This window comes from Astatotilapia calliptera, chromosome 8 (assembly GCF_900246225.1).
Source record: "Astatotilapia calliptera chromosome 8, fAstCal1.2, whole genome shotgun sequence".
Lineage (NCBI taxonomy): Eukaryota > Metazoa > Chordata > Actinopteri > Cichliformes > Cichlidae > Astatotilapia > Astatotilapia calliptera.
The window spans coordinates 2,417,563-2,444,259 of NC_039309.1; the positions used below are offsets into that span (position 1 = coordinate 2,417,563).

The 26,697-nt window shown below is 43.7% G+C and overlaps 1 protein-coding gene across 1 annotated transcript in view; it reads right to left on the bottom strand.

Moving 5' to 3' along the window:
* The window catches only part of LOC113027960 (glutamate receptor ionotropic, delta-1-like), a 377,744-nt gene that overhangs the window by 345,713 nt on the left and 5,334 nt on the right, over window positions 1-26,697 (bottom strand). The window contains exon 2 of the mRNA XM_026177827.1: window positions 12,796-12,951. Coding sequence (XP_026033612.1) covers window positions 12,796-12,951 — 156 coding nt within the window. The remainder of the gene's footprint in view (window positions 1-12,795; window positions 12,952-26,697) is intronic.

Here is a 26,697-nt window from a genome sequence, read left to right on the forward strand (position 1 = left end):
TCTCTTGGGCTGTGTTTTCGGAGACAGAACTAACTGCTGGAATGGCTCTGTTCACTTTGACGACTTTCATTCCATAAATGAGATTTCGGCTGCTGTAAACGTGTCTCCATCTCCCACAAAATGATTGTTAGAATCAAAGTGGAGCCATTACAGGCTAGAAAAGGATTTATGGCCCATTTTAAGACCTTTGCATACAAACCTGTTATAGTTTAAATGAGAAACGCATTAACGTTTATGAAATATTCACCTCTGGCTTTATGTGCTGTGTTTTTAGTGGGCGTTGGCTTTAAATTCAAATTTAACACTGATGACAAAAAAAGCTTTAAAAAAAAAAAAAAATTATCGCACAGCACTGTCAAGAGTTTAAAAGGATTTCCGTGTCATGGAACCGCAGGACGCTTTTGATAACATTATCAAAAACGGTATTAACTACATCAAACGACCTTCGGGGAACTTTAGATGATCTCTTTAACATCGTGGGTATCTTCTCCTTCAGATTGGCTTTAAAAGAGAAAGATCTGACGTGAGCACCTTTTGTTTTAAATGTCAGCCTCCTCGTGTTATTCAGCCGAGCTCATCAGTATGCATGAACTTGAAAACGCTTTTTGCCACCACAGAAGCGAGACTTGCTCTGTGACCACATCTGGCTTTTCCCCGTGCAGAAAGTCTACCGAGAGTAAACCGAATACTGCTAAAGCATTATCCTCTCTCAAACTGTTATTATGGTAAGGTGACATGAAGCCAGTGTGAGCTCCTTCGTGGGAGAAGAAAAAATAGTCACCATCCTGCTGTGAATCTCACAGTAGGAAAGAATGGCAAAAAAACCTGTATTTAATATAGCTCAGTCACGTTATGGGTAATTGATCTAATGAATAAGGTCAGTAAAAGCATTCTTATAGACTTTTGTGCCTAATATGTGCTCTCCTGCAGGAAAATCTATTGCATAATAAAACAGTGCAGTGATATTTTTACATGAAAAAACAAGGAGGAGGATTTTATGTAGATCACACACTTCATACTCTAAAATTATAGCTGCGGTTACTGTACAACATTTTAAATGTGTTCATGATACACAGCATAATTCAGTCTAAATTACTTTGACTTTATTCTAGTTTTTGTGTTTGTATATCAAATCAGTTTTCCTTCCCTTTTCTCGTTGACCTCGATTCATTTCTTTTATCTTGTTTAAAGTTTCCCACTCATGATTAGTCCTGATTTTGTGCGTGTACGTGCATTCATATCTTTGTGGGGACCATAAATCAGAAGTTTACTTTACTTTTGGGGACCAAAATCCCAGTCCCCACAAATTTGAAGGCATTTTTGAGACTCAAAATGTGGTTTTACTGTCAGGGTTACAACTGAGTTAGGTTTAGGATTAGGGTCGGGGTCAGGCATTCATTTTTCATGGTTAGGGTAAGGGGCTGGTGAAGCAATATGTCAATTAGATGTCCCCACACGATTTGAATACCTGACGTGTGTGCGTGTAGCTCCAGTTTCCTCCAGTCTTTGTCAGAACGTGTTAATTTTTGGGGTTTTCCTCTATTCTGACTGTCTGAGGGTGTCGTGTTTGGATCCTTCCTTGCAAATTATTGCAAATAGAATAAAGAATTTATTACATTTGCAGAACTTCAGAATTCTCAATATGTGTCACATAAATCTTCCAAAAAGCATCCAGATGACAAATCATGCAGAGTTGGAGTTCAGTGACCAAACTTAGGTGAGTTGAAGAGCAGCTCCAGCTCTCTGCATCAGCACCAAGTAGCCCTGCACCAAACTTTATGCGTTAATAAAATCCAAATGGATGATCCATTATCTTCCACTTCTGAAGTTTGCAGCAGACTATTTCAAATCATAACAGTTTCCTGTTCCTCCTGGAGGATCCCGAGGCATTCCCTGGTCAGATGAGCTGTCGTGTGTTTTCTGAGACACTTGTCTCTGGCTTTTATTTGTGAAGCTATTTTGTACCATTATCTAAATTTCAGTTCTCTACAGGGACATGAAAAATGGATGTTTGGAACTGCTTGTCAATTTTTGGAAAAAAAAAAAAACTACTTGAGAAGTTTGCTCATTGCCCCAAAACACTATTTTGTAAAAAATGTCCCCCCTTAGAATTACATTTCTATCACACTGCTGGTTAAAAGGCTTCAGTGTGAAGGGCTGTTGTACTTTTGATGACTTGGGTGGAGAATTTTTCTCTTTCTTAGACTCTGTGACAGCCTAACACAGAGTCAGCTAATCACTGATGACATTCTTTGGCAACTGTTAATTAAGTAATCATTTAGTTATTACAGCGTTAGCCTTTTTAAAAAAGAAAATCCTTAAAAAGAGGGTAAAGTTACATAAACACTATCTGAGGTGCTCAGACAGCTAACAAACGTTGCAACCGTTAACCACGGCCATGTGTGGGAGGCAGTGAAGGAGGAATTGCAGCTCGGCCTTGGGCCTCTGCTTCAAATCACTGTCCTTGTGGATTTTTTCCATCCTTCCTCATCTTCAATCTTGCCTCTTGGTATCACGCCACCTCCTCAATACAACATGGAAGATGAGAACATTTCTGAAATTCTGACTTAAAAAGTATTTTTAGAGTTGGTGTAAAACTCTGGTGTTCCTACCGTTTGGGTATTCATTATTTTTCACTGGTCTCACTCTTCACTTGCATACCTACAACTGAGGAGTGGAGACTGTCAAACAACAACAACAACAACAACAACAAGAAGACAGCTCCTTAGAAAACTGAACCAGCCTCACCCCTGATCAGATCTGCACACTGTTAGACCTCTGATTTACCACCTTATATTTTAAATACAACGAAGGTTTCCACAGACAAAAACATGGATGTGCCATGGGCTCCCCGGTGTCACCCATCGTAGCCAACCTTTGCATGGACAAAGTGGAAAGTGAGGCTCTTGGCTCTTTCACAGGGACAGCACCTATAGCCACTGGTACAAGTACAAGAATCACACCTTCTTCAGAACTGAAGAAGTAGAAGCCTTCAGTGTTTACATAAACTCAGTGGATAGAAACAAAGTTCACCAGTGAAGACCCAAAGGATAACAGTTTGCCATTTCTGGACTGTGCGTGTGCGCTGTGAATGGAAGCCTCAACAGTTTACCTGAAGCCCACAAACACAGACCAGTACCTGCGCTTTCATTCCCATCACCCTCCAGTACACAAACTTGGAGTAATCAGGGCCCTACAACACCGGGCAGAAAATGCCTGAAGGGAAAACACACACACCCACACGTAAAGAAAGCTGGTTATCCCAACTGGGCTTTCATCAAACCACCAAAGAAAGGTTTGAAAAAGGAGTGAAAGAAGGCATCTATGACCACTGTGAACGAGCGTCTTTGAACAGAGGGCGGGGCTTATGACACCAACTATCTGAGAGCTATGATGCAGTTTTGAGATCATTCCCAGATACCTTAACGTCTCAGTCACATCTTGGGTCAGTTGATCTCAATAAGTCACATGATAGGGTGAGGCAAGGTCTGACAATGGTTTCACCTGAAACCCACACCCTTTTACACACCTTGGCTCATGTGGTCAGGCAAGTGGGTCAACGACCCTCTTATGGGACACTCCCACTAGGGCTTGAATACCTGGGACTCTCCAGCATTTGATTTTAGAACTGAAGAAGCTTCTCAGATTAAAAGTCTTCAAGAAACCTACAGGAATCCAGCAGCGTTTCTTTCCAAGCTCCTTAGATTACATGACCTGAATGACTGAGAACCTACACAGACGTACATGGTTACAACCAAACCAAGTTGGAATCAACCAGTGAAAATGTTATTCTCCAAATTTGAACAATTCTGGACGACAGGCATCTGCTCAGACCACGTTTTGGCACACAAATGGTAGCATTTTATCTGCAGCGTCAATCAGCAGCTGCATAAACCTTGAGGTGAGCGAATAAAAGGTAATAATGTGCTGGTCCAACCCCACACATGCAGAATAAATAAGGTTAAATTAACACAGTAAATGTAACGATGTTATTGCCATAATTAAAGCTCAGTGCATCTACTGGGGGCTACAGTTTAAAAAAGTAGGTCTGGCCTTCAAATCCCCTTGTTGCTGGATCACTGACATCTAACAAGGACGGATCAGAGAGTGAAGTGATTACCGACTGCTGTCTGGCTTAGAAAAACAGCAAACATCAGAGCTGTTGGTCTGGATGCACAGAGACCACAGAGTGAATTGACAGTTCAGATTAGCGGCATTGTAGATCCATACTTATCAACAGCAAGATGCAACGAGCGTGAGAAGTTAGCACAGATGCTGAGTGCATGACATGAAAACACAGCTTACATCATCCTTTAGGGGCCGAGTTATCTTCGAGAAAATGCTGCCGGCTCGGCTTCAGATGTTAAATATTGTATTACAGACAACATGTTTCAGGCCGTAAACACCGGGGCGAATGCTACGGCTAGAAAAAGATTTTTTTTAAGCAATTTTGAAGAATTATCGTGCATGCTTATAGGTTATGCTTGTCCCTGTCAGATGCCTTCACTGCAGCATGCATACCTAACAATTTGCTCCTGCTGCTTATGTTTCTAGGCTGTGTGCATACCCTTTAACTCTGCTTTATGTTAGGCACAATGCAGACTTCATGCAGTGCTCAGTCCTCATGCATGCTTTAACTATTGTTATGCATGCATTGTAACCATGGATAGCACAATACATGGTCGATACAGTGACATGCAGTCGTTACATTCTGTGTCTTTGGCCATCACTGTGCTGCCTCCACACTAGACTGTGAAAGCTGGCTGACATAAAGCCACAAAACCTTTTTTGAAGTCCAGCGTGTCAGCCTGGCCTTCCATTTCATCCAAAAATATCAGATAGGGTTAAAAACAACAAGCTATTCTAGAGAAAGTCTTGGCACTTAGCAGCCTGTGAGCTTACAGACCATAGCACCAGTTTAAGGCTTCTACTTACGGCTGCTCGTTTCAGGGGTCGCCACAGCGGATCATCTGCCTACATCTCCTCCTATCCCAGCATCCTCCTCTGTCACACCAACCCTCAGCATGTCCTCCTTCACTACATCCACAAATCTTCTGTGGTCTTCGTCTTTTCCTCTGGCAGCTCTAATCCACCATCCCTCCTGTGCACACACCCAACCACCTCACCTCTAACTCTGTTTGTGCCATTTCACAAAGTCGCATTAAAAACCAACGCAATCAGCATCTCTGCTCATACTAGTGACCTGAGCAAATGTCATGGGCTCTCACGTGTATGTGTGGTGACTGTAACTCAGCAGGCAGAGCTACTAATCAGAAGGTTGGTGGTTTGATTCCCCGCTGCTCCAGTTTGCACGCTAAAGTATCCTTGTGCAAGATACTAAACCCAAGGTCCTCCAGATGTTCCTCATTGTGTGAATGTGAGAAAGCTCATTAGATAGAAGGTAGCTTCTACAAATGTGAGTGAATGAGGCATGTTGTATAGCACTCAGTGCTCGAGTAAAAAAGCATTTTCCCCGTTTTAATTTTCTATGCCATCTGCAACATATTTGCAAACAATCTTTTCTCATTGTTAATGTTCAGGTGTTGCTGAAACGTCTCCTCCCACAGTTGGACATGCATGAACTCCTCCATCTTGCACTGCAGCTGGCGACTGTAGTTATTCTGCTTCAGGGATCTGCTGTGAGCTGGAGAGCCGCTCAGCAGAACCTGCAGAGGAGCTGGTTCTGATCCTTTTACAGCACAAATACGAACATGATCCAACCTCGGGTGAGAGGCGGTGCTCTGCTGTAAGAATCGAAACTGACAGAACTCACCAGCGGAGTTCAGCGGCCAACAGACGGCTGCAAAAACCTGCTCCAAAAACCTGCTCCAAATCCAACAGAAACATGGAGAATAAAACCAATTTACATTTTTAACCCAGTTTCTCTGATCACAGTCCCACCTGCTGCACACAAGCTAACACGTCTGATCTTGATCAACCTTGGCTGAGTGTGAACCTGCTGCTGTGGGACAGATGAGACCAATTTGTCTGCTGGGATCCAACAGCAGGAGCTGCCACTCAAACCAATGCAGGCAGACACACACACACACACACACACACACACACACACACACACACACACACACACACACCTTAACTAAGCAACTAAGTTAATAAGCAAGTAAACAAATTTCGGTTTATAACAACAGAGCGTGTGTGTGTCCACGCGTCACTAATATAAGTTCTGAAACGCAATATTTTCCTGGAACAGCTGTTAAGGTGTCGCAGACAAATACAACTAAATAAAATGATACGACCAAGACAAAAACTGGTATTCTGTAAATATAATAAACGGGAATTTACTGTGCAACTTTATTAGCGTCCTCCTGAAATGCGCCAACAACATTGAGAGTAACATCCTCCTCTCTGCCCCTTAAGGCTCTCTGGTCGCTATGGTAACATCTAAATATTTCTTTCAAAATAAGACACAAAACTACAACACTGGAAAAGACCCAGGGAAACCGAGTTAAGTTGTTGGGCAGGGATAGCTCAGTAGGTAAAGTGGTCGCCCCATGATCGGAAGGTCGGCGGTTCGAATCCACTTAACGGCTACCCTGAGGTACCGCTGAGCAAGGTACCGTCCCTACACACTGCTCCCCGGGCGCCTGCTTAGTGGGCTGCCCACTGCTTCACTGAGTGAATGGGTCAAATGCAGAGAAAAAACAAGTAATTTCCCCATGGGGATCAATAAAGTATCCATTATTATTATTATTATTATTATTAACGATAAAACCCCTGAAAACCATAAATTTCACACCTGAGCCTCAACTCTTGCAGCCCAGTACCAAACGGCTCATCGACCGGTACCGGTTCGTGCTCCGGGAGTCGGGGACCGCTGGTGTAGGAGGCGTGTTTGAAAAAACTGTTTGGCTGTAGTAGGAGACATTAAGGAGTAACCACAACGAACAGAAGCACTGTAAAAATAATAATAACAAAATAACTTTAATAATGCAAAGAGGAAGCACCCAATAGAAGACAAATAATTAAAACTGTAAAAGGCACAAAGGACTTCAGAGGCAATTAAGAACCAACGAGACCAAAGAAGCATTAAATGAAGAATTTAAAAAAAGAAACTGAGTAAGAGAAAGGGTGCAGACAAACAGGAAACAGAAATATGTGAACGGAGAAACGAGTGCAAACAACAATACAGAAGAAAACTGAGAATAAAGCCAAACTCAAGCATCAAATTCCATCACTGACTTCCCAGGTCGAGTCATTTCTCTTCCAATTATACAGTTATTGAGCCGAGTCGGACAGATCATAATAAGACAATTAGCCTAATTTGTTTGAATTGAAAAGCCAATTAAAGAATTAGTGAGCAGCATTGAAAAGTTCATCACATTACAGACGGCGGGTCAGAGAGGCCCGGGCCGCCCGGCGTCACCGCCGCGTCGTTGCCAAAGCCAAACGCGTGCGGGATAACGAGGCGTCTTCAGTGAAAACGCAGCTGATACGAGTTAAAAGGATTAGCGTCGGTGGAGAAACAGCTCTCTGTCTTGGCGTCTTTGTTGAAAAACTCGAGGCGTGTAATCCGAGCGGATTGGTTTGACAGATGGATTCAGGGAGATTTTCCTTTGGGGGGTTTGTCGATAGCATTAAAGTGTTGCGTATCTGCGAGTGCGGATGAAGAGCCGCTCCTATCAGAGTAAACAGGCTGATTACGACAATCTCTGTGAGAAAGAGCAGTTAATGAGAGGAGCAGTGGATGGATGGATGCACGACAGGAGAGAGCCCGAGGGTTGTCTGCAGGAGACGCACTCTTGTTGGATGTATAGATTTATACTTGCATTTAAATCCACTGACGTTTTCTCACAGTTTCTCTACAGCAGTGAGGTTTTGATCATGAAGATACTTCTCTGTAATATTGGACTTCTATTTCAGACTTTGCTTCTGTCAATCAGTCGCATTCTTGTAATGTGACGACTCCATAGTCTATGAGCAGATAATCTGATCATGTTTGGCAACAATCTACCAAAAATCAAGTTTGTCTAAAGTTTGGATCCAGTACCAAAACCTCGGATTTGGTCATTTGTTGGCACCTGACAATATTAGAGTGAAAACAGACATAATGTGGGGAAAATAATGAACTGGTATTATTCATCCAGTTTACTTGCTGTAGTTTCAGCTTCGTCTGAGAGTCTTCAGCCATGCTAGGTTCTCCCTGTTCCCAGTCACTCTCACTGGGAGAGCACCTCAGATGTCACCACAGACAGACGCTCATCAAGCTGCAAACAGCACAGATGTAAAGAAAAGGTTTTCCACACCAGCCATGATGAGAATGAAAGCACGTTCCTGTAAAGTGAACTCACTCTGACTGACTTTGTGGCAAAGTTAAAAACACGCTAAGAAAAGCTGCTGGATTCAGAGGCAGAAAACCAAAGACTGTTAGCTTACACTACTACCATCGATGGTACAAGATGATCGCATTTTGAAGCTTCACCATTAGCGTTTCAGCTATGAAGGGTTTTTGGAGCAAGAAGGTGAAGGGCTGGAGTCGTAATGTAACAGCTGACACTAGCTTCACAGGTTGCACAGGCTTAAAAAGTGATCCGCATGTCTAGAACTGCGCAGCTTGTTTTATAACATCATAGTAGTTTGATCACACATAGAGAGATAAATATAATAAGTACATTTACATTCACACGGATGTCTTCCTTTATTCCTCTTTCATGATGCCAACACATGCTGGCTCACTGGGTTTCTCCTATTGTGTGACTGGTTCTATTCAGAGGGATATTTTTATTAAGTGAGGAAGTAAACCCGGCTCACGTGAAAGGCCAAAGGTCTCATCTTACACATTAAAGGACAAACGCACACAAACTGAGAAGAAATAATAAAGGTGACGGGGCTCTAAGTCAGCTGACAACACAAAAACTTACACTGACCACCCCCCGCCACTTTCTCTCTCTCACACACACACACACACACACGCACACACGCACACACACACACACACACACACACACACACACACACACGTTGATAATACCTTCTTCCTTTTTGTCCCTCTTTAATTGTTCTTCATCTGAACCATCATTCCCCCGTCTCCCACTCATCCTCTTTACTTTCTCCCTCCCTCGGTTTCTAATGTCCCTGGTTTCTTTGCCCCCCCTCCCTCATTTTCCTGTCCTTAGATGCTTTACTTCCTGCAGTTGTCTCAGCTAAAAACGATAGAGATCATCTAATTTAATACTTCTGGCTTCTATTGAGGCCGTTATCTAGAAAACAAAACAAGATGCATGTACAGCATGATAGATGATTTTACTACTATTAAAACTATTACTACTGCCATTATCCATTTATTTTTAATAAATAAGCCTTCCTCCCAGATGTAAGCACGGCTCTCTGCTGTGCTGCTGTTGTCGGGTCAGAGGATGAGATGAGCTGGCAGAGGAAATAAAATGAGTGTTTGTGTCGTCTCTAACAAAGAGCAGGAGGTCTCACGCTGAGCTGACACGGATCTGATTCAGACAAACGTGAGTGGCTCCCGTCCACTCGAGACCCGACTCCGTGCCCTTTGAGAGGGCAGCACTGATGCAAACACACACATACATATTCATGCGCGCCATGTCACAGCCATTAAAATGCACAAGGACACACCACCTGATATCATGCTAATGAGCTCTCCTGTGTGTCTGAGTCACTGAACATGATGTCAATAAATATCAAAATGTTTTGTTCCTGTAAGTTTAAAAGTACGTTTTCATACGGCTGAATTATTTCGACTGCAGGATTCGGTGAGAATATTTTCAGCTTTCCAAACTTTCACTGAATACTGAACAAGCTCTGACTCCTGTTTTCCATATATTGATTATTATGACGAGGTCATCACATTATATTTGAGACCTCTGCATGGAAATCTCGGGAATTATTTACTTATTAATTATTCATCATTTAAACATTCACACTGGGAAACTGTACTTTCTGTCTGCAGGGTTAATGTTTCTAAAGGAGAATATTTTGGCACAAACAACAAAGCGCACTAAATAATGAAATGAAATAAAATCCAGTTTGGTGCCAAACTCAAACACGAGAAAATCTGATGCCAAAAAGCAGAAGAGGAACTTTATTATTTTTTATTGCATTCAAGAGCAGAGATGTGCACCACGACTGAATAGACACAGCACCACCTACAAACACCACCTTGTGGTGTGCAGAAAGAACAAATCCAGTGCAAACAAATTCCCAACATCTGCTCTCAGGGTGATTTAATCGGGGCTGTTTCCACTTGACATTTTGCTTCAGGGAGTCCTTTGTGCTGTAAAGGATTTATTTACATCCGTGACAGAAGAGTCAAAAGTCAACATGCTGTTGTTTCCAGTCACCATCACCGTGCTAGCATCAGGTGCCGCCTGAGAGAGTGGTGTCAACTCAGTAATACGAGTGCACTTCACAGCACAATCAAAATGCTATTAATATTGTAATTAGATTTCTGTTAATTAAAAATTACAGGGCGTATGCAGCCTGGGGAGATTTATCTACCCTCATTTTCCACCGTTAACCATCTTCAGGAGCAAAACTGACAGTTTTACCGCAGCTCCTCTGAAACACCTGTTTGCACCTGATCCAAATCTTCTGGTCCAGGCTTTCAAGTGAACAAGTTCAACGCCATATTTTCTCTATTATATTTACCTCTACTGCACCTCGTTTCCCTGACACAAGGAAGAAGTCCACATTTTTCAAGTTCCACTTGAAAACACAAAGCTAATTAAGGTGACAGCTCGGTTCTGTGTGGTCTGACTGACTCTGATGAGCTTTCTGGAGGAAATGACCAATTAAATCCGAGCTAGTCTTACAGCTGATTAATGTGAAGGTGTTCATCACCATCTGAGCTAGTCACCTGCTTTCCAGCGCTGCGACGGGCGCTAAAGTGATTTCGCTGATGTTAATTTGCAGCGGAGACAAATGCACGCTGTTGTGACATGATTTTCAGGCGTGGGAGGTTAGACCACGCACATCAGAGCACCGAGGTCCATTTCTCACAGCAATGAGCTGATGCATCCCAAAGTTATGATGGACGATGTGAAAGTGCGGACAGAAACGTTCACACCATAAAACTTAAAGCACAACAACAGGGCTGAAGCGCTGCACGGTCACAGCGCAGAGCGCAAAAGATGAAACACACGTCTTTCATCTTTTACGCTCTGGCCTGCGAGACTTAAAACTAAAAGGATTTTAAAATGCTCGTAAACAATCTGCTAAACTTGCACTCTTACTGTGACTGAGCAATGGAGGCCCGGCTAACTGATACAAATCAAGCTGCAGCAATCGAGACGAGGCTTGATTTTTGACAGCAGCCACAACTGGAACAAAATCAGGATTTTACCCGTGCTTACATGTACTGTTGGATCATTTTCATACCTAAATGTGTCTGGTATGAGTCTGTGGAGGTAAACTTAGAAACTCTTTGCATTGCTTATGCATTTTTATTCTATCGAGCTTCTACTGAATCTGCTTTGTCCTGTTTTCTCAGTGTCACAGTTTGGATCCTCATCTGTAAAGAGCAGAAACTCATTCAGTCAAATTAATAGATGCTGAAGCTGATCAGCTGATCGGACAGCTTAACCCAACATCCCTGTTCACGGCACGACTACAGCAGATATTCGGTTTCACTTCAGGACTTCATCACTGTTTGCCAACTCCGCTGAGATTTGGTTTCTTCCATCTGGACAAAAGCTTTTAAGTCCCAAAGTGCTGAGCAGTTCAGAGTATAACAACAGCTTTGTTCCAGCAGCCACCACTCAGATGAACAAATCGCAGCTTTTATATATCTTACATGATGTGGAAGCAATTTTCCCCAGCGCTGTGTTGTAATACACTTATCTGTTGTTTGTGTCGCTTTGAAAAATGTGCATTTGAGGATGGATGACTTACCTGCTGCAAACCAGATCTACCTGTGGGTGCAAATAAAGAAAACCGAAGCTGAACTTGAGATATTTTCAGAAAGAAATTGTGTCGAAATGAACACCGGCTGCAACAAGTGCATCATCACCATCATCCTCGAACGGCAATACCAACATAAGCACCACGCTTTCATCCTCTTTCGTGTCTGCGACGGCGTCACCTCCCCCCCCCGCACATATTAATACCCCTTAATCATCGTCATCCTAATCACTGCAGGGATCCTCATCCTCGACACTCACATTATAATCAGCACCATCGTAACATTCATCAGCATCATTATCAATACCAGTTATATCCATTATCGTCACAACAGTCGTCTCATCACCAGCATCAACATCATCGTCATTAACTGCAGCAAAACAATCAGCATCCTCCAGTCTGAGCTTCATCATCCACATCATCACGGCCTTTTCTGCAGCCACGAGCGTACACATAAACAAATGTGTTCACAGCCACACGAGCTCCTCTCAAAGCTGAGAGGCCGTCTGTGCAGCTGGGCTCAGTGCTTCCCCCTAGCTTCCTCTGCAGGGAAAACAGCGAGGGAGAGAGAGAAGACTGAGAGAATGAATCTCAGAGGAAACCCTGAGAAACAGGAAAGAAGAGGCAAAGGACGGGCTCTGTGGAGCTGCATGAAAGACAAACAGCGTCCTCTGAGAGCTCTGGCAGAGCGGCTGCAGCTGCCGTGATTTAAACAGCATTTAGGAGGTTGATACCTGGGTCATTAGCTGTGAGGATACCTCAGCGAGAGGCGGCACCCGCACAATCTAAAGATTAACAGTCCAAGGCAGGAGTGTAAGAAGCAAGGAAAGCAGGAAACTGCAGAAAGCACTGCGGTCGAAAATCATCTGACACTACCGCCATCACGTGACGTAAACACAGCAGCGGCCTTACCTTCCTGCACCGCCTGGAAAGGGTTGTTGGGCGCGATGAGTTTAATCGAGTGTGTGATCTTCTCACTCTGCAGGATGTCGTCGTTCAGACTGAGGTCAGACACGGCGAGCTGGAACACCTGATCATCCTGCACTGCATTCTCCTCAAATATCGCACCTGGACAGGTAGAAACAGGAAGTGTAAACAGGTTAAGGACTCAAACACTGCTCTACTGAAAATACCACCAAAATATCATTTTATTATCTCCACAGGAAAAAAAAAAAATATCTCAGCAAAAATCAGTATTCAAATTTCCTGTCAGCTAGAACACATGGTCTCCGGTCCTTTATCAGTACAAACCACTGAACTCCTGCAGTCACTAACAGTGTTGTGTATACCATCACCAAAGAAGCGCCATACTGTAATTACTGTAAGGTATGAATGTGCTAAGCATTCTCATGACAGCTACTAATCAAAGAATTACACGTGGTTTATCGTTTCTTCAGTCATATCCACGATGGGGGGACAGAACAACAATCTGAGTTCATGCCGGACTTTGGACAAAGACGTCGGAGCTGCTACCCTAGGCCCGGACAATATGAGAAAAACCTAATATCAAGATTTTTTTTTTGGGCGGGGGGGCTATATCGCAATACATGATACAAATCACAATATGTTTAAATATCCTTGAAAAATAAATGTTATTTTTAACCATATAGTGCCTAAAACTGCACGGGTACACTCATTTATGTCAACTATTCAGTATTTTTTTCCTGCTTCAAATACAAGAAAATCTGAATAAAATGTTTTATTTTAACCAATTTTTAACCATCAATTACTGTGACAGCAAGTCTCTCGCTGTGGTCAACAGCAGACCTTTAACAAACAAACAAAAATACATCAAGAAAGAATTCACGAGACAAAATAAAACGATTGAAATAAAAAAAAATAAAAATAAAAAAGGTGTTCTTTGCTACTTGTAAGATATAAAAATGTATAAAATATAAAATGTGATGAACTCAAATTACAGAAATAAAATCTAGATAGTGACTAAAAAAAACGACTGATCTAGAGCAGTCACGGGTGGCACCGCTGGTTTAATTAACGTTTTCTTTGGTGTGTGGGGAGATGTTGATAGGCAGTTTAAGACTGTTTTAATTATGCAGTGTTTAATAACCCTTATGGTGTTATAGCACCACTAGGTGGGGGGTTGCCCTACTGTTGTCTCCTAGTGGGTGTGTGAGTACAGCGGCAGCTATTACATGCTGCTCGTGTTCTGTTCTCAGGAGAAACCTTACCGATGTAACGCTGTTTGATTTAACTGACTGGCTTCGAGCTATCCGGCTAACCTCCACACCACACGCCCGCTGGACCTACTAGCTGCTCCTTCATCGCCAGACTGCCGTTACAAGTGGAATAATTTCAGGGTACTGCTACCCTTTGTTTTGCATTTAGTTCGACATCCAAACAGCGAGTCTCTTACTCTTGCTCGTCTGAAACTCCTGCCGTCGCCATATTTTCCCCTCTCTGATAGCATATAAACACACATGCTCAGCGCAGTGCACCAGGTAGAACATTTTCAGGTTGGGAGGGGTTATTAATGATGTATTCGCAGCGTGTGGGAAAAAATACTTACAGTAAATTACATGTAGATGGCTTAATATTGCCATGGCAACTGAGAGCCATTTTAACTATCGCATGCGGAACAACTCGCGATACATCGAGTATATTCGATATATCGCCCACCCCTACTTCCCCTGTTCCGTTTTTTGAAGAGACAAGAATGATGCTAAAGAGCAGACCATGTTCAGCCACCTGAAACCCCCCAAAACAAGAACTCCTTTCTTACACAACATCGATGATGCAAACAAACCACTAAAATCCCAAAAGCGCTACAGTTGATTTCAATCGTGTCCTTGAATCCGTCTCCTCACATACAAGCACAAGTTATCAAGTAATCAGACCACATATCTTAAAGACCTCAGTAGAGCTCTTCTCTCTCAGACTGTCGGTTTACTTGCGCTTCCTCTGTTTTTTTAAAAGTAAAATGGGAGGTAGAGCCTCCAGCTATCAAACCAGTAGCGGGGTCTGATAGTAGATATCAACAGCTGCTGCAGCTGAGAAAGACTTCAGGATCTGGGTGGAGTGTTTTACTGCACGACGCTCACGAGCCCCATCGTTGAGATGATGCATGCATTTCATTTTATGAAAAAGCCAAAGGGGAAATCGTGGTGAGAAAATGAATAATAAACATGTATAAAATGAGCTTCTGTCCGGTTTTAAACATCTATGCGAGCGGATCGAGGGCAGAAATGGACCGATAGGCCTAGAGAGGGGCAGACTGGTAGACAAATGGACGGGCTGATGAAACTTTCCAGATTCTGTTTGGGAAATTTGTCACGCACAATTAAGAAATTCCTGCCTACGAGTGAGAATTCAATTTGCCAGACTGCTTGTGCTCATTCATCTCTCCGAGTATCCAAATGAACTCTGCTCAGCCTCACTGTGGATTTGAAGGCCTTCCTCGCAGGGGACGCTGTCTAGCTTCTGGGCTTGATCAATCAATCATCCACTTTTGAAATTGCAGTCAGTCGGGCGTTTTCAATTAAGAATGAGGCTTGTCAGAGACACGGTGGGGGGATTGATGTGAGGTTTATATTTCTGCTCGCAGCCACAGCAAACTGGTGAGCCTCAAACTTCAACAAGTTTAATTAATAATGAGTGCCAAGGGGAGAGGAGGTGGACTGTAGACCCACGGGTCTCTCTGTGAGCTCACAGTCAAACCTCCCAGGCTCTCTGCCACTGTCTGCTGCAAGGAAACTGGCACAATTAAAGGGCAAGTTCATCCAACAGGCTAAAACACACGACTCCCCCACTAAACACCAGCCACACCATTAAAGGTCCCATTACAGTGATTTTTAGTTTTAGTGTCGTTATTTTCCTCTATATTATCGGTTCTGCCATTGCTTAGCTAACATAAACGAATGCAAGTCGGTTAATAAAAAGCATAGCATTATTGAAGCACTGCAAATTATTTAATCCCAACAGCCCCAACCAACCAACCACATGATGTCACGTTCCACACTGACAGAAGATGGCGCTAAACGTGTTTTGAAACTTTAAGCTCTTCTTTCTTAAATCCAGCTTCACACCATGTCAGGTTATGAGAGCAGGGCTCAGTGGTGTAAATTAGCCTTGTGTCGCGTTTCATGTCCCCTTTAAAACCTCTGACTGATAAAGAAAACAGCGAACACGATCATCTGCCGGGGAGTTAGACAGCACCTAAACATTAGTGCAGACCAAACACTCGGTGAAGTGCAATCAATCTAAAGTCGAAGAAACACAACAAAGAGTTGAAGGCTGATTAATGAGCCTCAAAACTCTTTGATCCCAATTACAAAGGGCAGATTTTAGAGTTGCTGACTCGGCAGTTTTTGGTGGCAGAAAGTGGGGCTGACGCAGTAATAAGCAGCCGGGTGACTGAAGAGTGGAGCTTAAAGAGTAAAGTATGACCGCATGTTCTGAAGATTATTCACATATGTAGGCTTCTTCCTGTTAAAAGGGTGGTTTTCCTTCTCACTGTTGCCAACTGCCTACATAGCGGGTGGCAACTGGGTTGACCATCTTCCGTGGGATTGCGCAGCTCAGTAAAGGAGGACCTCGGGGTTTCTCCGGCTGAGCTGGTCCTTGGTCAGCCTCTCCGTGTTCCTGGGGAGTTTTTGCCTGAGTGTTTCTGGGGACACAATAATGTGACGGACCAGCTGTGGAAGTGACAGAAACCAGCAGAGGATTCATCACTGCTGTGAGAAAAAGATGCAGGTGATGGGAGTTTTAATCAAGCTAACAGTAAATAGCTGTTAGCTCGTCACACTTCCACTGTGTTTCCTGAGTTTTGTTGGTTTTTTGGTTGATCATTTTCCCTTCAGAGAGTGTGGAGGGCAATGGTGGTAAAATGGGAGGAGCCCTGGGATTGATCAAGTCCAACAGATTGTTGCTTCTGGAATGGACCAATGATTGAAGCCTTTTTACGTTCCAGTTTACTAGAGAGTGACGAGAGGACAGCAAAGCAGGGAGAGTGTGAGGGAAGACACGCAGCAAAGGGCCGCTCGGCTGGTAGCTAGCGACTTTAACTACCTGCAAACAAATCAACACGTTCAATGCAAACTCCAGGGGAGCAGCTTGCTGCTCTGTTTAAGGCTCAGCTCCCTCTTTGTGACTTGATAACAGAAAGCAATCAGTTCAGGAATACACATTTTTCCCAAGCATAGCTGCTGCCAACTGATCTCCAGTCCTGTGTGGCCGAGGCCTTAGGAGGTACTAACCAGGGGATCCGTGGTTCAATCTCAGTCTTCCAGGCTGCATGTCCAAGTGTTCTTGGGCAAGATAACGAACGCCTTGTCTCAGATCTGTAACAGACTCAGCAGCTAGCATGTGGGGAAACGCAAGTTTAAAGATGTGTGGGTCCAAGATGTGCTGATAACTTTTTAAAATTGGGAATCCAAGCAGCTGAGCCACATGTGAAACCAGAAAAGCTCCAAAGGCGCTCGAGTCTTTCATGTCTGCCGTTATAAGCCCCTGTTCAAACACAGACGTGCGCGCCGTTCAGCTCAGATGTTTCATTAAAGTTTGCTTTAACCGTCGCTGCACTGAGGCCTGAGATGTCACGGCTCCTGCTCATATTAAGTCGGCACCAGTTCTATGAATCGCTCTGCAAGCACGTTTCAAGGCTGTGTGTCCTGAATCAGGACAATTGAAGACATTTGACATTTGTAAAGACACGATTTGAAGTTTCCACCAACCCTGATCCAAATGTTCGGTTCACTACATCAGACTGAGGATATTCAACTTTAAATTATGACTGTTCACTAAACAGCTGTGCGGATTACTTTATTAATGAACAGGTGAATTGCATCTTACGGGTTATTTTCATCTCTCTCACAGCACAAACCTCCTCCAGTGTAACTCCACCCATCCTGTTTCCTGCTTCTTCGCCATGCTGTTCCCAACAAAAGCAAACATATGTCCTGCCATACATGCACCGCCTGCAAACTCTTTCGTCTGCCTACACTCGAGTCCTAAAACCGCAACAAAAGAGCCGTCGCATGTTTAACACCTGCTATAGTGAGTTGCACAAATCACCCCTGCAATCCGCACTCGTTTCAAAAATCCCGGCGTCCATCTGTCCTCACATACTCCACTTTAAATTGGAGGACAGCCTCTCTTTGGCAGGAGCTTCTTTCCTTCTGCCTTGGCGGTCTGCCTGGTGAGACAAAACTGTGCAGACTGAAAGCAAATTTGTCTCCTGGGACAATAAAGATTTTATATACATGACTGTCAGGTGAATGCAGTCTAAGAACAAATGCATTTTAATCTGACAGGCTTGCTGTTCCAGCAACAATCTGGCCTCTGCAAGCTTTAATGAGGAATGACGATTATAATCGAGACATGACGCTCACGATACCATCTCACATGCATGAAAGCTGGGTATCGACCAGTATTACATAAATGCCTTAAAAACGTGCTGTCACAGTATTTCTTGGCATTTAAACCACAGTTTATTGATATCCATTTGCTCCACAGAACGGCTTACAAACTTTGTTGGATTATTGAATTTTATGAATAAGCTGAACGGTTAATAAAGGCCACAGAAATGTGGGAATCCTGTTTAAGTTGGAAAATTAATGTGTGGCTTGGCTGACCTTTCCAGCATATTTGCAAACATTTCTACGCCACGTACAAGGTGGGAACTTCACACCAGCCAGCAGCCAAAAACCATTTATTCACCACTGATGCAAAAACAATGTATTGGAGCGGCTAAGTTTATCAAGCCCCCGCCTCTCGCTGGCAGGTAATCAACCAGGAGTCCAGGGCTGCGAGTCCCAGAGCTCAAGCTGGGTGGGAAAAAAATATATATACCAGAAAAAGCAGCTGCTTTATTTGGGGATTTAGCAGCTTCTGAGAGCTGGGACCATAAAGTCTGGCTTCTTGCTTGACCTATTAATCTCAGAAAGGCTTTATAGCGGCTGGGACTCTCACTGGGTCACCACATTCTCAGATTTTATTTCCCACCACCTGCTGCCAGCAAATAGATTTTATTTAGAAGAACATTTCCCTCCAATTATTTATGCATTGCATTTGTAGCAAGAAGGCAAATGATTGACAGCAATGTCAAAAGAGGAAAAAGTGAAGCAGTGTAACCGTCTCCATCATCTACACACATTTTACTCCAAAGTTAAAACTTTCAGTGAAGCTACTTTAAGACAGGGGAACGACGTGGAGCCGAGAGGCTCATTTTTCAGTTTGGTGAGCAGCACAAGAGATGAAATAATTATTTTATTTTTATATTAAAGTTAAAACAAACAAACAAACAAAAAACAGACACTAGAGCCAAGTGGGAAAATATGCAAGCATGTATTTCTCTTTTTCAGGGCAGTAATTACACTTTATGATTGTGGATGAGGATTTTCAACTCTCGTCTTTGTTTGTGCTTTTCTCTACACAATATACAAATAAAATACAGTTTTCAGACTAAACTGCAGCAAACTGAAGATAAATCATTAGAATGAACGCTCATTAACCAGGTAGGAGGAGGGGGGCTGTTCTTATTTTTAGATCTTTACCAGTACTTGGTTTAATCCAACCTTTACGGATCCTCCAAAGTCCTCCAACACACACACACACACACACACACACACACACACACACACACACACACACACACACACACACACACACACACACACACACACACACACACACACGCGACAACTGGAAACAAAACTCAAGGAGATGGCAGAAAGCACAAGAGAAGACTCCACAGAGACGGCACAGGTGATCTCAGTTTAGTAACGGTAACAGGAAAGGTAACAAACGTAAAAATCAAAACGAAGCCACGTGAGGGTCTAACATTCAAAACAACACAGGAAGTGATGTAAAGACTAAGAGGGAAAACAACAGGAAACATTCACAATCACATGGACGAGGCTGAGCCCACCCAGTCTGCAAAAAAAACATTTCTGCAGATATTTCAGTTCACGTTCAACTTTCTGACACCAGACAGTGACTGTGAGGGAAACCTGGGGGGAAATCCACAGTGTCCGACTGATATATGTGTGATTCATGACACCTCCACCCTGCCTTTGCAAGTCTATCAACGCATGAGCGTGTCAGTATGTCTACGAGCACTCACACCATAGACAGCTTGTGTGTAACACTGAGGCCTAAATAAAAAGGGATGAGAATGAGAATCTGTGTTACGCTGATTGACTGCTTGGTGCTTGTATACTTTGTATTATGTATTGACATCCTGATGCAGGCTGCGTGGAAAGGATTAGCTGAAGGAAAGAAACAAAATGCAGAGGGCTTCAGGTCTGTTCAGGAAAACACTCGTACAGCTGCCTCCCTCTCAGCACCAAGGACAGCTCCTGTGACTGCAGGCTGGCTCACACATGAGATTTCCTCACATTAGCTTCTCAACATCCACCAGAGTGCCAGCAAATCACTTTGAGTGGGGTTAGGGTTAGGCAGCATTTTAGCCACATGTTAAAGTAGATTTCCACTGAGCTTTGCCCAACAGGTCAATACTCCACATAAAAAGGAAGCAAATATAACCCCGAACTGTTACTGAAAACGTGGATGTTGAAGACTGACGTCCATTTACTGTGAAAATCAGGACTCCTATAGATCATTTACTGTCCTGACAGCCTGCATCAACAACAGCAACTAATAAATGAATATAAATATATAGAGATGCTGTCAGTCATGGTGCTGCCACAGTGGGACTTTTATGACAGTATCAAGACGCCGCTGGCTTCGGTCTACCTTTGCCGGCTCTGATTTCTGTCGTCCATTAATCAGCGGAAGAGGCCGATGTCGGCACCCACAGTCATTGCAATTACACTCACTCCTTTCATCACCCTCATACAGGAAAATCCAATCCTATTAAAGGTTTAATAAGTGGTAATACAAAAGGTGCCATTTATCTTTCCAGTAGCCCATGTGGCAAATCCCTGGTAGGCTAAACTACAGGGAAATAAAACATACGTGGCAGAACTCGACTGTTATTACATGCAAGAGTGCAAATTATTCTTTACATTGTCCTCCAGCCTCCCTCAGCGAGAGGTGGTGTGGTGGATCCTGCCCTCACCAGGATGCTAATGACAAACAGGACTCTACAATAACCGGTTTAATAAAGCCTAGTGCTGGATGCTAATACTGTACATGTTTGTGTGACTGTGGAGCTCATTAAATACAATTTGGATGACTATGTTATGTGGATATATTGTGCTGAAGTATTCTTATACTCACGTGTAATTACAGAACAGGTGAAATTAACTGGGATGAGGAAAGCAGGCAAAAGAAGAACGAGCAACAATACAAGTCCTTCAAAGAAATGTCAGGGAAAGAAACACAAACGGCTAAAATGATTCATGCTGAGCTCAAACTTCCAAACAAACCTGGTAGGTTGATAACAAATTTTGAAATTCAAAACTTGAACCAAAACCAATATATTTAACCTAGAAAGACCACTAATACCATCAAGTCTTTAAATAGTGGAAATGTTCTAATTAAAACAAACCAACATGTTGCTCCATCCTCTGTCAGCGCCATTTAAATCTGCCTGAGGTGAAACTAAACTTTAGTTTGGGTCAAAGGTCGCACACAGTTAGTCTGTAAGCTAGCAAACACCACATCTTAGGGGCAGGTACAAAATAAAACTGACTACAGACCACGGGAGAAAATCATGAAGAATTATTCATGAAACAAAGTGACTGAGAAGCCGAACCTCAAAGAAGGACCGAGTAGTTATGCTGTCAGTGATTGGCTTTTTGAACACACGTTGGCAAGACAACTGGCAGGAAACAGAACAATGACAGAAGTCACGGTGAAATGCATGAAGGTGGACGTTTATGAAATAAAACAGGAAATGGATTCAAACCCAAGACAAGCATAGACGTATAGGAGCGATGCAAACGACGACAGATTAGAGAAGAAAATGTGACAAAGCTGAACTCGTCCTGCTGCTCTCTGTACTTCAGTACCACTGAAGAGGAAAAGCTCCATTTAGCAGGTTTGCATCAATAATGGCAACAAAAACAGAAGCTACATGCCAATCAAGGTCAGGTGATGCGGAGAATTAGTCTTCACATCCGCTCTGTGGAAACTGGATATTATTCTGATCCTGGACACAGGGGAAGTGAAATGAATAATGTGGAGGTTTAAACACAAAGCAGCACAACGAAAAGATTTATAGCAACCAGGAGTTTGGGTGACATTTCCCCAGAGTCCAATGGAGGATGCAGCGGAGCTATTATCATAATTAAACATCCAAATAAGCGGCGCTGCAGCACCGTGACCTTCAGGCGTACAAGGGGGAAAAAAAACTGTCCCAGCAGCCCAGCTCCTCCTGCCTGTGAGCACAGAGCATGTTCTCACAGTCAGACATCAGCGGCTGAAGCTCGACTCAATCCTCAGCCTCAAACCCAAAGTTTCACCTGACATGTGAAGCACTGAGCTCCTCTTCCTCATGTTCAACAGCCAATGAAACATGCACGTGTGCAGATTAGCTTTGGCTATCATAACAGACAGTCATATACACGAGATCAGTTCTGCTGTGGAGACAATATGGCATATATTAAGATCCACCGAGCTGCTGCAGCTGGAAGAGCCTGTTAAACATCAGCGAGCAGCAGCATCTAATACAAGAAATCCAACACGAGAAGCTTCAAATTAAACCAGAAGTCCTGACGGACCGTGTAAACTGGTAACATGTTGTAATGTACCGATGCGTCAAAGCTTCAGTGTCTCAAAACAAAGCAATCATTGGGCCACGCTTGGAATTTAAAAAGATGCATCTGCAGGACGGGGTTCTAAAATCCATCTCTGCCAAGAGCTACCCAAGCAGAGCCTGTGCACGTGTGCACGTGACTTCAGTTTAGCCAGAGTTTAAAAAAAAAAGTAAATGCCAAATAAAAGACTCCAAATACATTTACAGAAAAAGGAGGAAACATTGTGCATTGTGTGCAGCCTCCTTACTCGAAGAAATTTCATCTATTTGAACATTTTTAAAAGGAAAAAGCTCAAGTGTTTGTTTGTTTCCCATCCTGGTTTATTTTTGTTGTTTTGCTTTCAGGCCGTCTGTGTTTTCCTTCTAATTGTCCTGTAGTTACTCAATTGAAAACATTATTTGTCCTCCCAAAGGCCAATTTCAGACAAGTAGGTTTGAAAACAACAAAGCATCTGACCAACAACAGCCAAACTGAATTATTCAAAACAGAATTTAAACTGGGGAATAAGAACACCGATACTGTAAATGGGCACAACATTTTAAACCTTTATTCACATCAAACCAAGCAATCAACATTTCTCCTAACCGCCCCATCAAAAGCACCATTACCAACAACAATACTGGTTTGGGTGATAAACATGACCAGAGACCAAAGTCTAGCTTGAACCGTGATGTTCATGTCTGAAGTGAGGAGCAGCGAGGAGAGGGCACAGGAAGGAGTGTGAGGATGAAGGAGGTCTGACAGGAGAAGATCAGTGAGAACTTTGAAGATAAGAAGCAAAAGCTAGTATTGGATACGTGGAGGAATCAGGAGCCAATGAAGGTGGATGACACTGGATGTAACCTGCTGCAGAGTTCTACGATTTGGAGGATTTTTTGGGAGAGCAGAGAGAATGGCACTACAATAATCCAAACACAAGGTGAGAGCATGAACCAGGATCGAGTGCTGTGTTGACGAAGAAAAGGGCAAAGTCTAGAAATCGAATCTGCGGCGCTACAGATTCTGATGAGGGTGGTGAAGAAAAGAGCATTGCCCGAGATGACTCCAAGACTTTTGACACAAGTGCGGACCTAACAACCGGTTCAACAAAGGGGCGCATGATGTTTTAATGTCTTACTTGTTTAAATTAAATTTTCAGTCGGCTACTTTCACGAGGGGAGCTTCTTCTGTCAGTCGCCTGAATCACACACCAGAGTCAGGTCGAACGACCTTTATTTTTTTGAGGCATCTCAGGACAATCACATAGACAGTGTATGAGATGGATGTAGCCACGGTGACGTCACCCACGGGTTCCTGATGCCCGTTAGTCTCAAGACTCAACGTTTTCACCACCTCGATGTTTTAAAGATGGACTGGTGCACGCTCATTAATGAGCATTTCCTGCTGAATCCTCCTGTCTGACTCTCAGGATGACTTTGCAGAGTCTGGACTTAATATTTCATTCAAAGTGACGTCAAGCGTTAGTCTGAGCCCATGAAGACATCAGGAGCGTGTTTACCGAGTTCACCGTGAAAGGAGCTGCTTCTGGGAGCCCACTCTGGTACGTCGTGTGGAATCATGAGCACTACTTTGAATTGGCTCCGGCAGCCACATCAGAGCTGGCATGCAAAGCAGCCGCGCTGGGCGTATTCCCGAGGTAAAACAGGCTAAACACAGAAAAGACTAAATGCCGACAATGTGAGGTTAATGTGAGAGATTAACCTTCGAATTCAAAGCAGCGAGTAACAGACAATGCTACATTTTGCTACCATCATCATATTTTAGTTACATGTTCAGATTTGCAGAATTAACAGCAAAGAACAGGGCTGTGGACGTGTCGATGAAGAACAGTGATACACACGTGTTCATCAGCACATCTCACTTAAACACTGAGCGGCCATGTGGGTGAAACAGTCAAGTTTAAAGCGAACGGTTCTCCGTCCTGGGAAACAAACTCAATTTTGAAACTGAGTTAGCGTGCTGAGGATCAGTCGCATGTAGAGACAATCACGAGTCTGCACAGCAGCTTAAAACGGACCAAAAATAATGAAAGAAACATCAGCAGCAGCTTTCAGAACCCTGTTATTAGTCGAGCCGGCTCCTTTTCCAGGTTGTTCCTGCCGGCCTGCCCACACAGTCGCTTCTCCTCCTCTGTTTGTCACAGAGAATCTGAAGCAACACTAACGTTTCTCTGCAGAGTATTTTAATGCCCTCGCAGGGTCAAGCACTCTGCTGCAAGCCACGTTCATTCAGTCCGCAAAGTGAGGCTGCTGCATTATGTGAGAGACGCCTGCTCCTTGTTCAGTGTGTGTGTTGTGTGTGCAGGTGGTGGAGGTAAATGGCCTGGCTAAGCCTTCACTGAGACAGTGCGGGAAGCCTTTTGCGTTGTTCCCTAACTGGGTTAGTTTATCTTATTTAGCGGTGGGGCAAGAAAAGGCCGCAGCTGTTCATTCGCGTTGCCAGCCTCAACAGATTGGATTCCTGCAGTTCGAGATCGCCTTTCCAAAGCCGGGCGACGGATGAGCACGGCTCTCTTCCTGCTAGCCGCCACACTGATGCCGTAAATCATCCCGAGTCAGCTGCCTGGCTCGTGGGATGGGGTAATCTCTCCTCCTCAGGCTCCTTATAAAAAGTGACTTGTTATCCGTTTGGCCTGAGGGGCGTTTAGAGGACCTTCAGATCTGGAAAACAGCCCACAGGGAACAGGAAGAGCTACAACCTGAGTCCAGCAGCATCAGGGAATGAAGGCAGACACCGACAATAGGAGCTTGCATCTATAACGTCTTTTACATGACAACGTCTGTATCGTATTCACAGCTGCTGAAGACTGTCACAAAAAAGAAATGGCTGTGAGCAAGCATTAAAAACCTCAAAGTAAAGTATGACCGCATCCCTGATTTCACACAACGACCAGTTTAAAAAACCACTACAATGAAATACCACCAGATATAAAGATGTGTTTTATGACGAGACTGAAAAACAGACAGTGGTGGGTACACGCTCTCCGCACCAAGCAGATGATAATATGGTCTAACTGGTGTTTAAGCAGGTGACCGTAACAAAGGTGTCGCCTCAAATCTGCGAGGAGTTGAGAATCGGAAAATATTGGAATGGAAAAACAAAATGAAGCCACCTGCACGAGCTTCTGCTGCTAAAAGCAACACAAGAGGAAGAAACAGCACCTGTCCAGTGATGACCTCTGAGAAAGCACCATGTGACAGTGAGAAGAAAAAGGAACCCATTTCAACAGGAATGAACCAATAACAGGACGAGTCTCTGCGAGGATGGCGATCCACTCATCAGCTGTGAAGATGAGCGGGAAAGAAGGAGCCAAGAAAAGCACGTTGAAGCCTTCACTTCAGTTTGAATGCGTGCAGCGACCCTCCGCTGGGGGAACGTGGGTCTTTACAAACCTAAACTGATGATTTGTGCTCTGCTGCGCTGAAACAGGAACTCTGAAGCTGGCCTGAAATGTTATTGTGAGCTGCAGCGTTTCAAATTTCCCTTCAGCGGAACGAAGATATCTTTTATCTATTAAACATAAACATATGGGATATGCTGAGCTTCTCTCTGTTGCAGAGTGAGCTGAACGAATGTATTTGTCGAGTTTTGTCAGACACAAATGTTTGTCATGTTTCCTACAAACAACAGCTCGATATTGTCTCAACATGGCTGATTCATCGGTCTGCAGGCGCGTCTGCGGAGGTTTGACAACCTGATATTTTGTCTCTTTTCATAATGATTTCACCTTCCTCTCCTCTGAACAGAGATGTTTGCATGAGCCCCCTGAGAGCAGCCATCATGTCAGGACTGTAGCTCGCCGACAGCTTGATGTCTGATATTTAATTAAAGGCCAACATTAATTCCAGCCCCATCCCCACCTGTTTGCAGCTCCTGCCCCTGACCTCCAATCAGACAAACTGATGTTCCTTGACCACAGCTTTCCTTCCCAGGCAGCTGTTTTCACTGATTTTGTGCACATTCAACCAAAGAGGAAGAAGGGCGGGGCTAATTAGAGACGCCAGCTGCTGATGGGAGGAGATGACGAAAACCTGCCCGGCCTCGGACCTCACAGAGCAGGATTTTACTGCACAAATGCCCACGGACACATTAAGTGGGTCAAAGGCTGAAGCAGGTTGAGTGAAGGCCACAAACC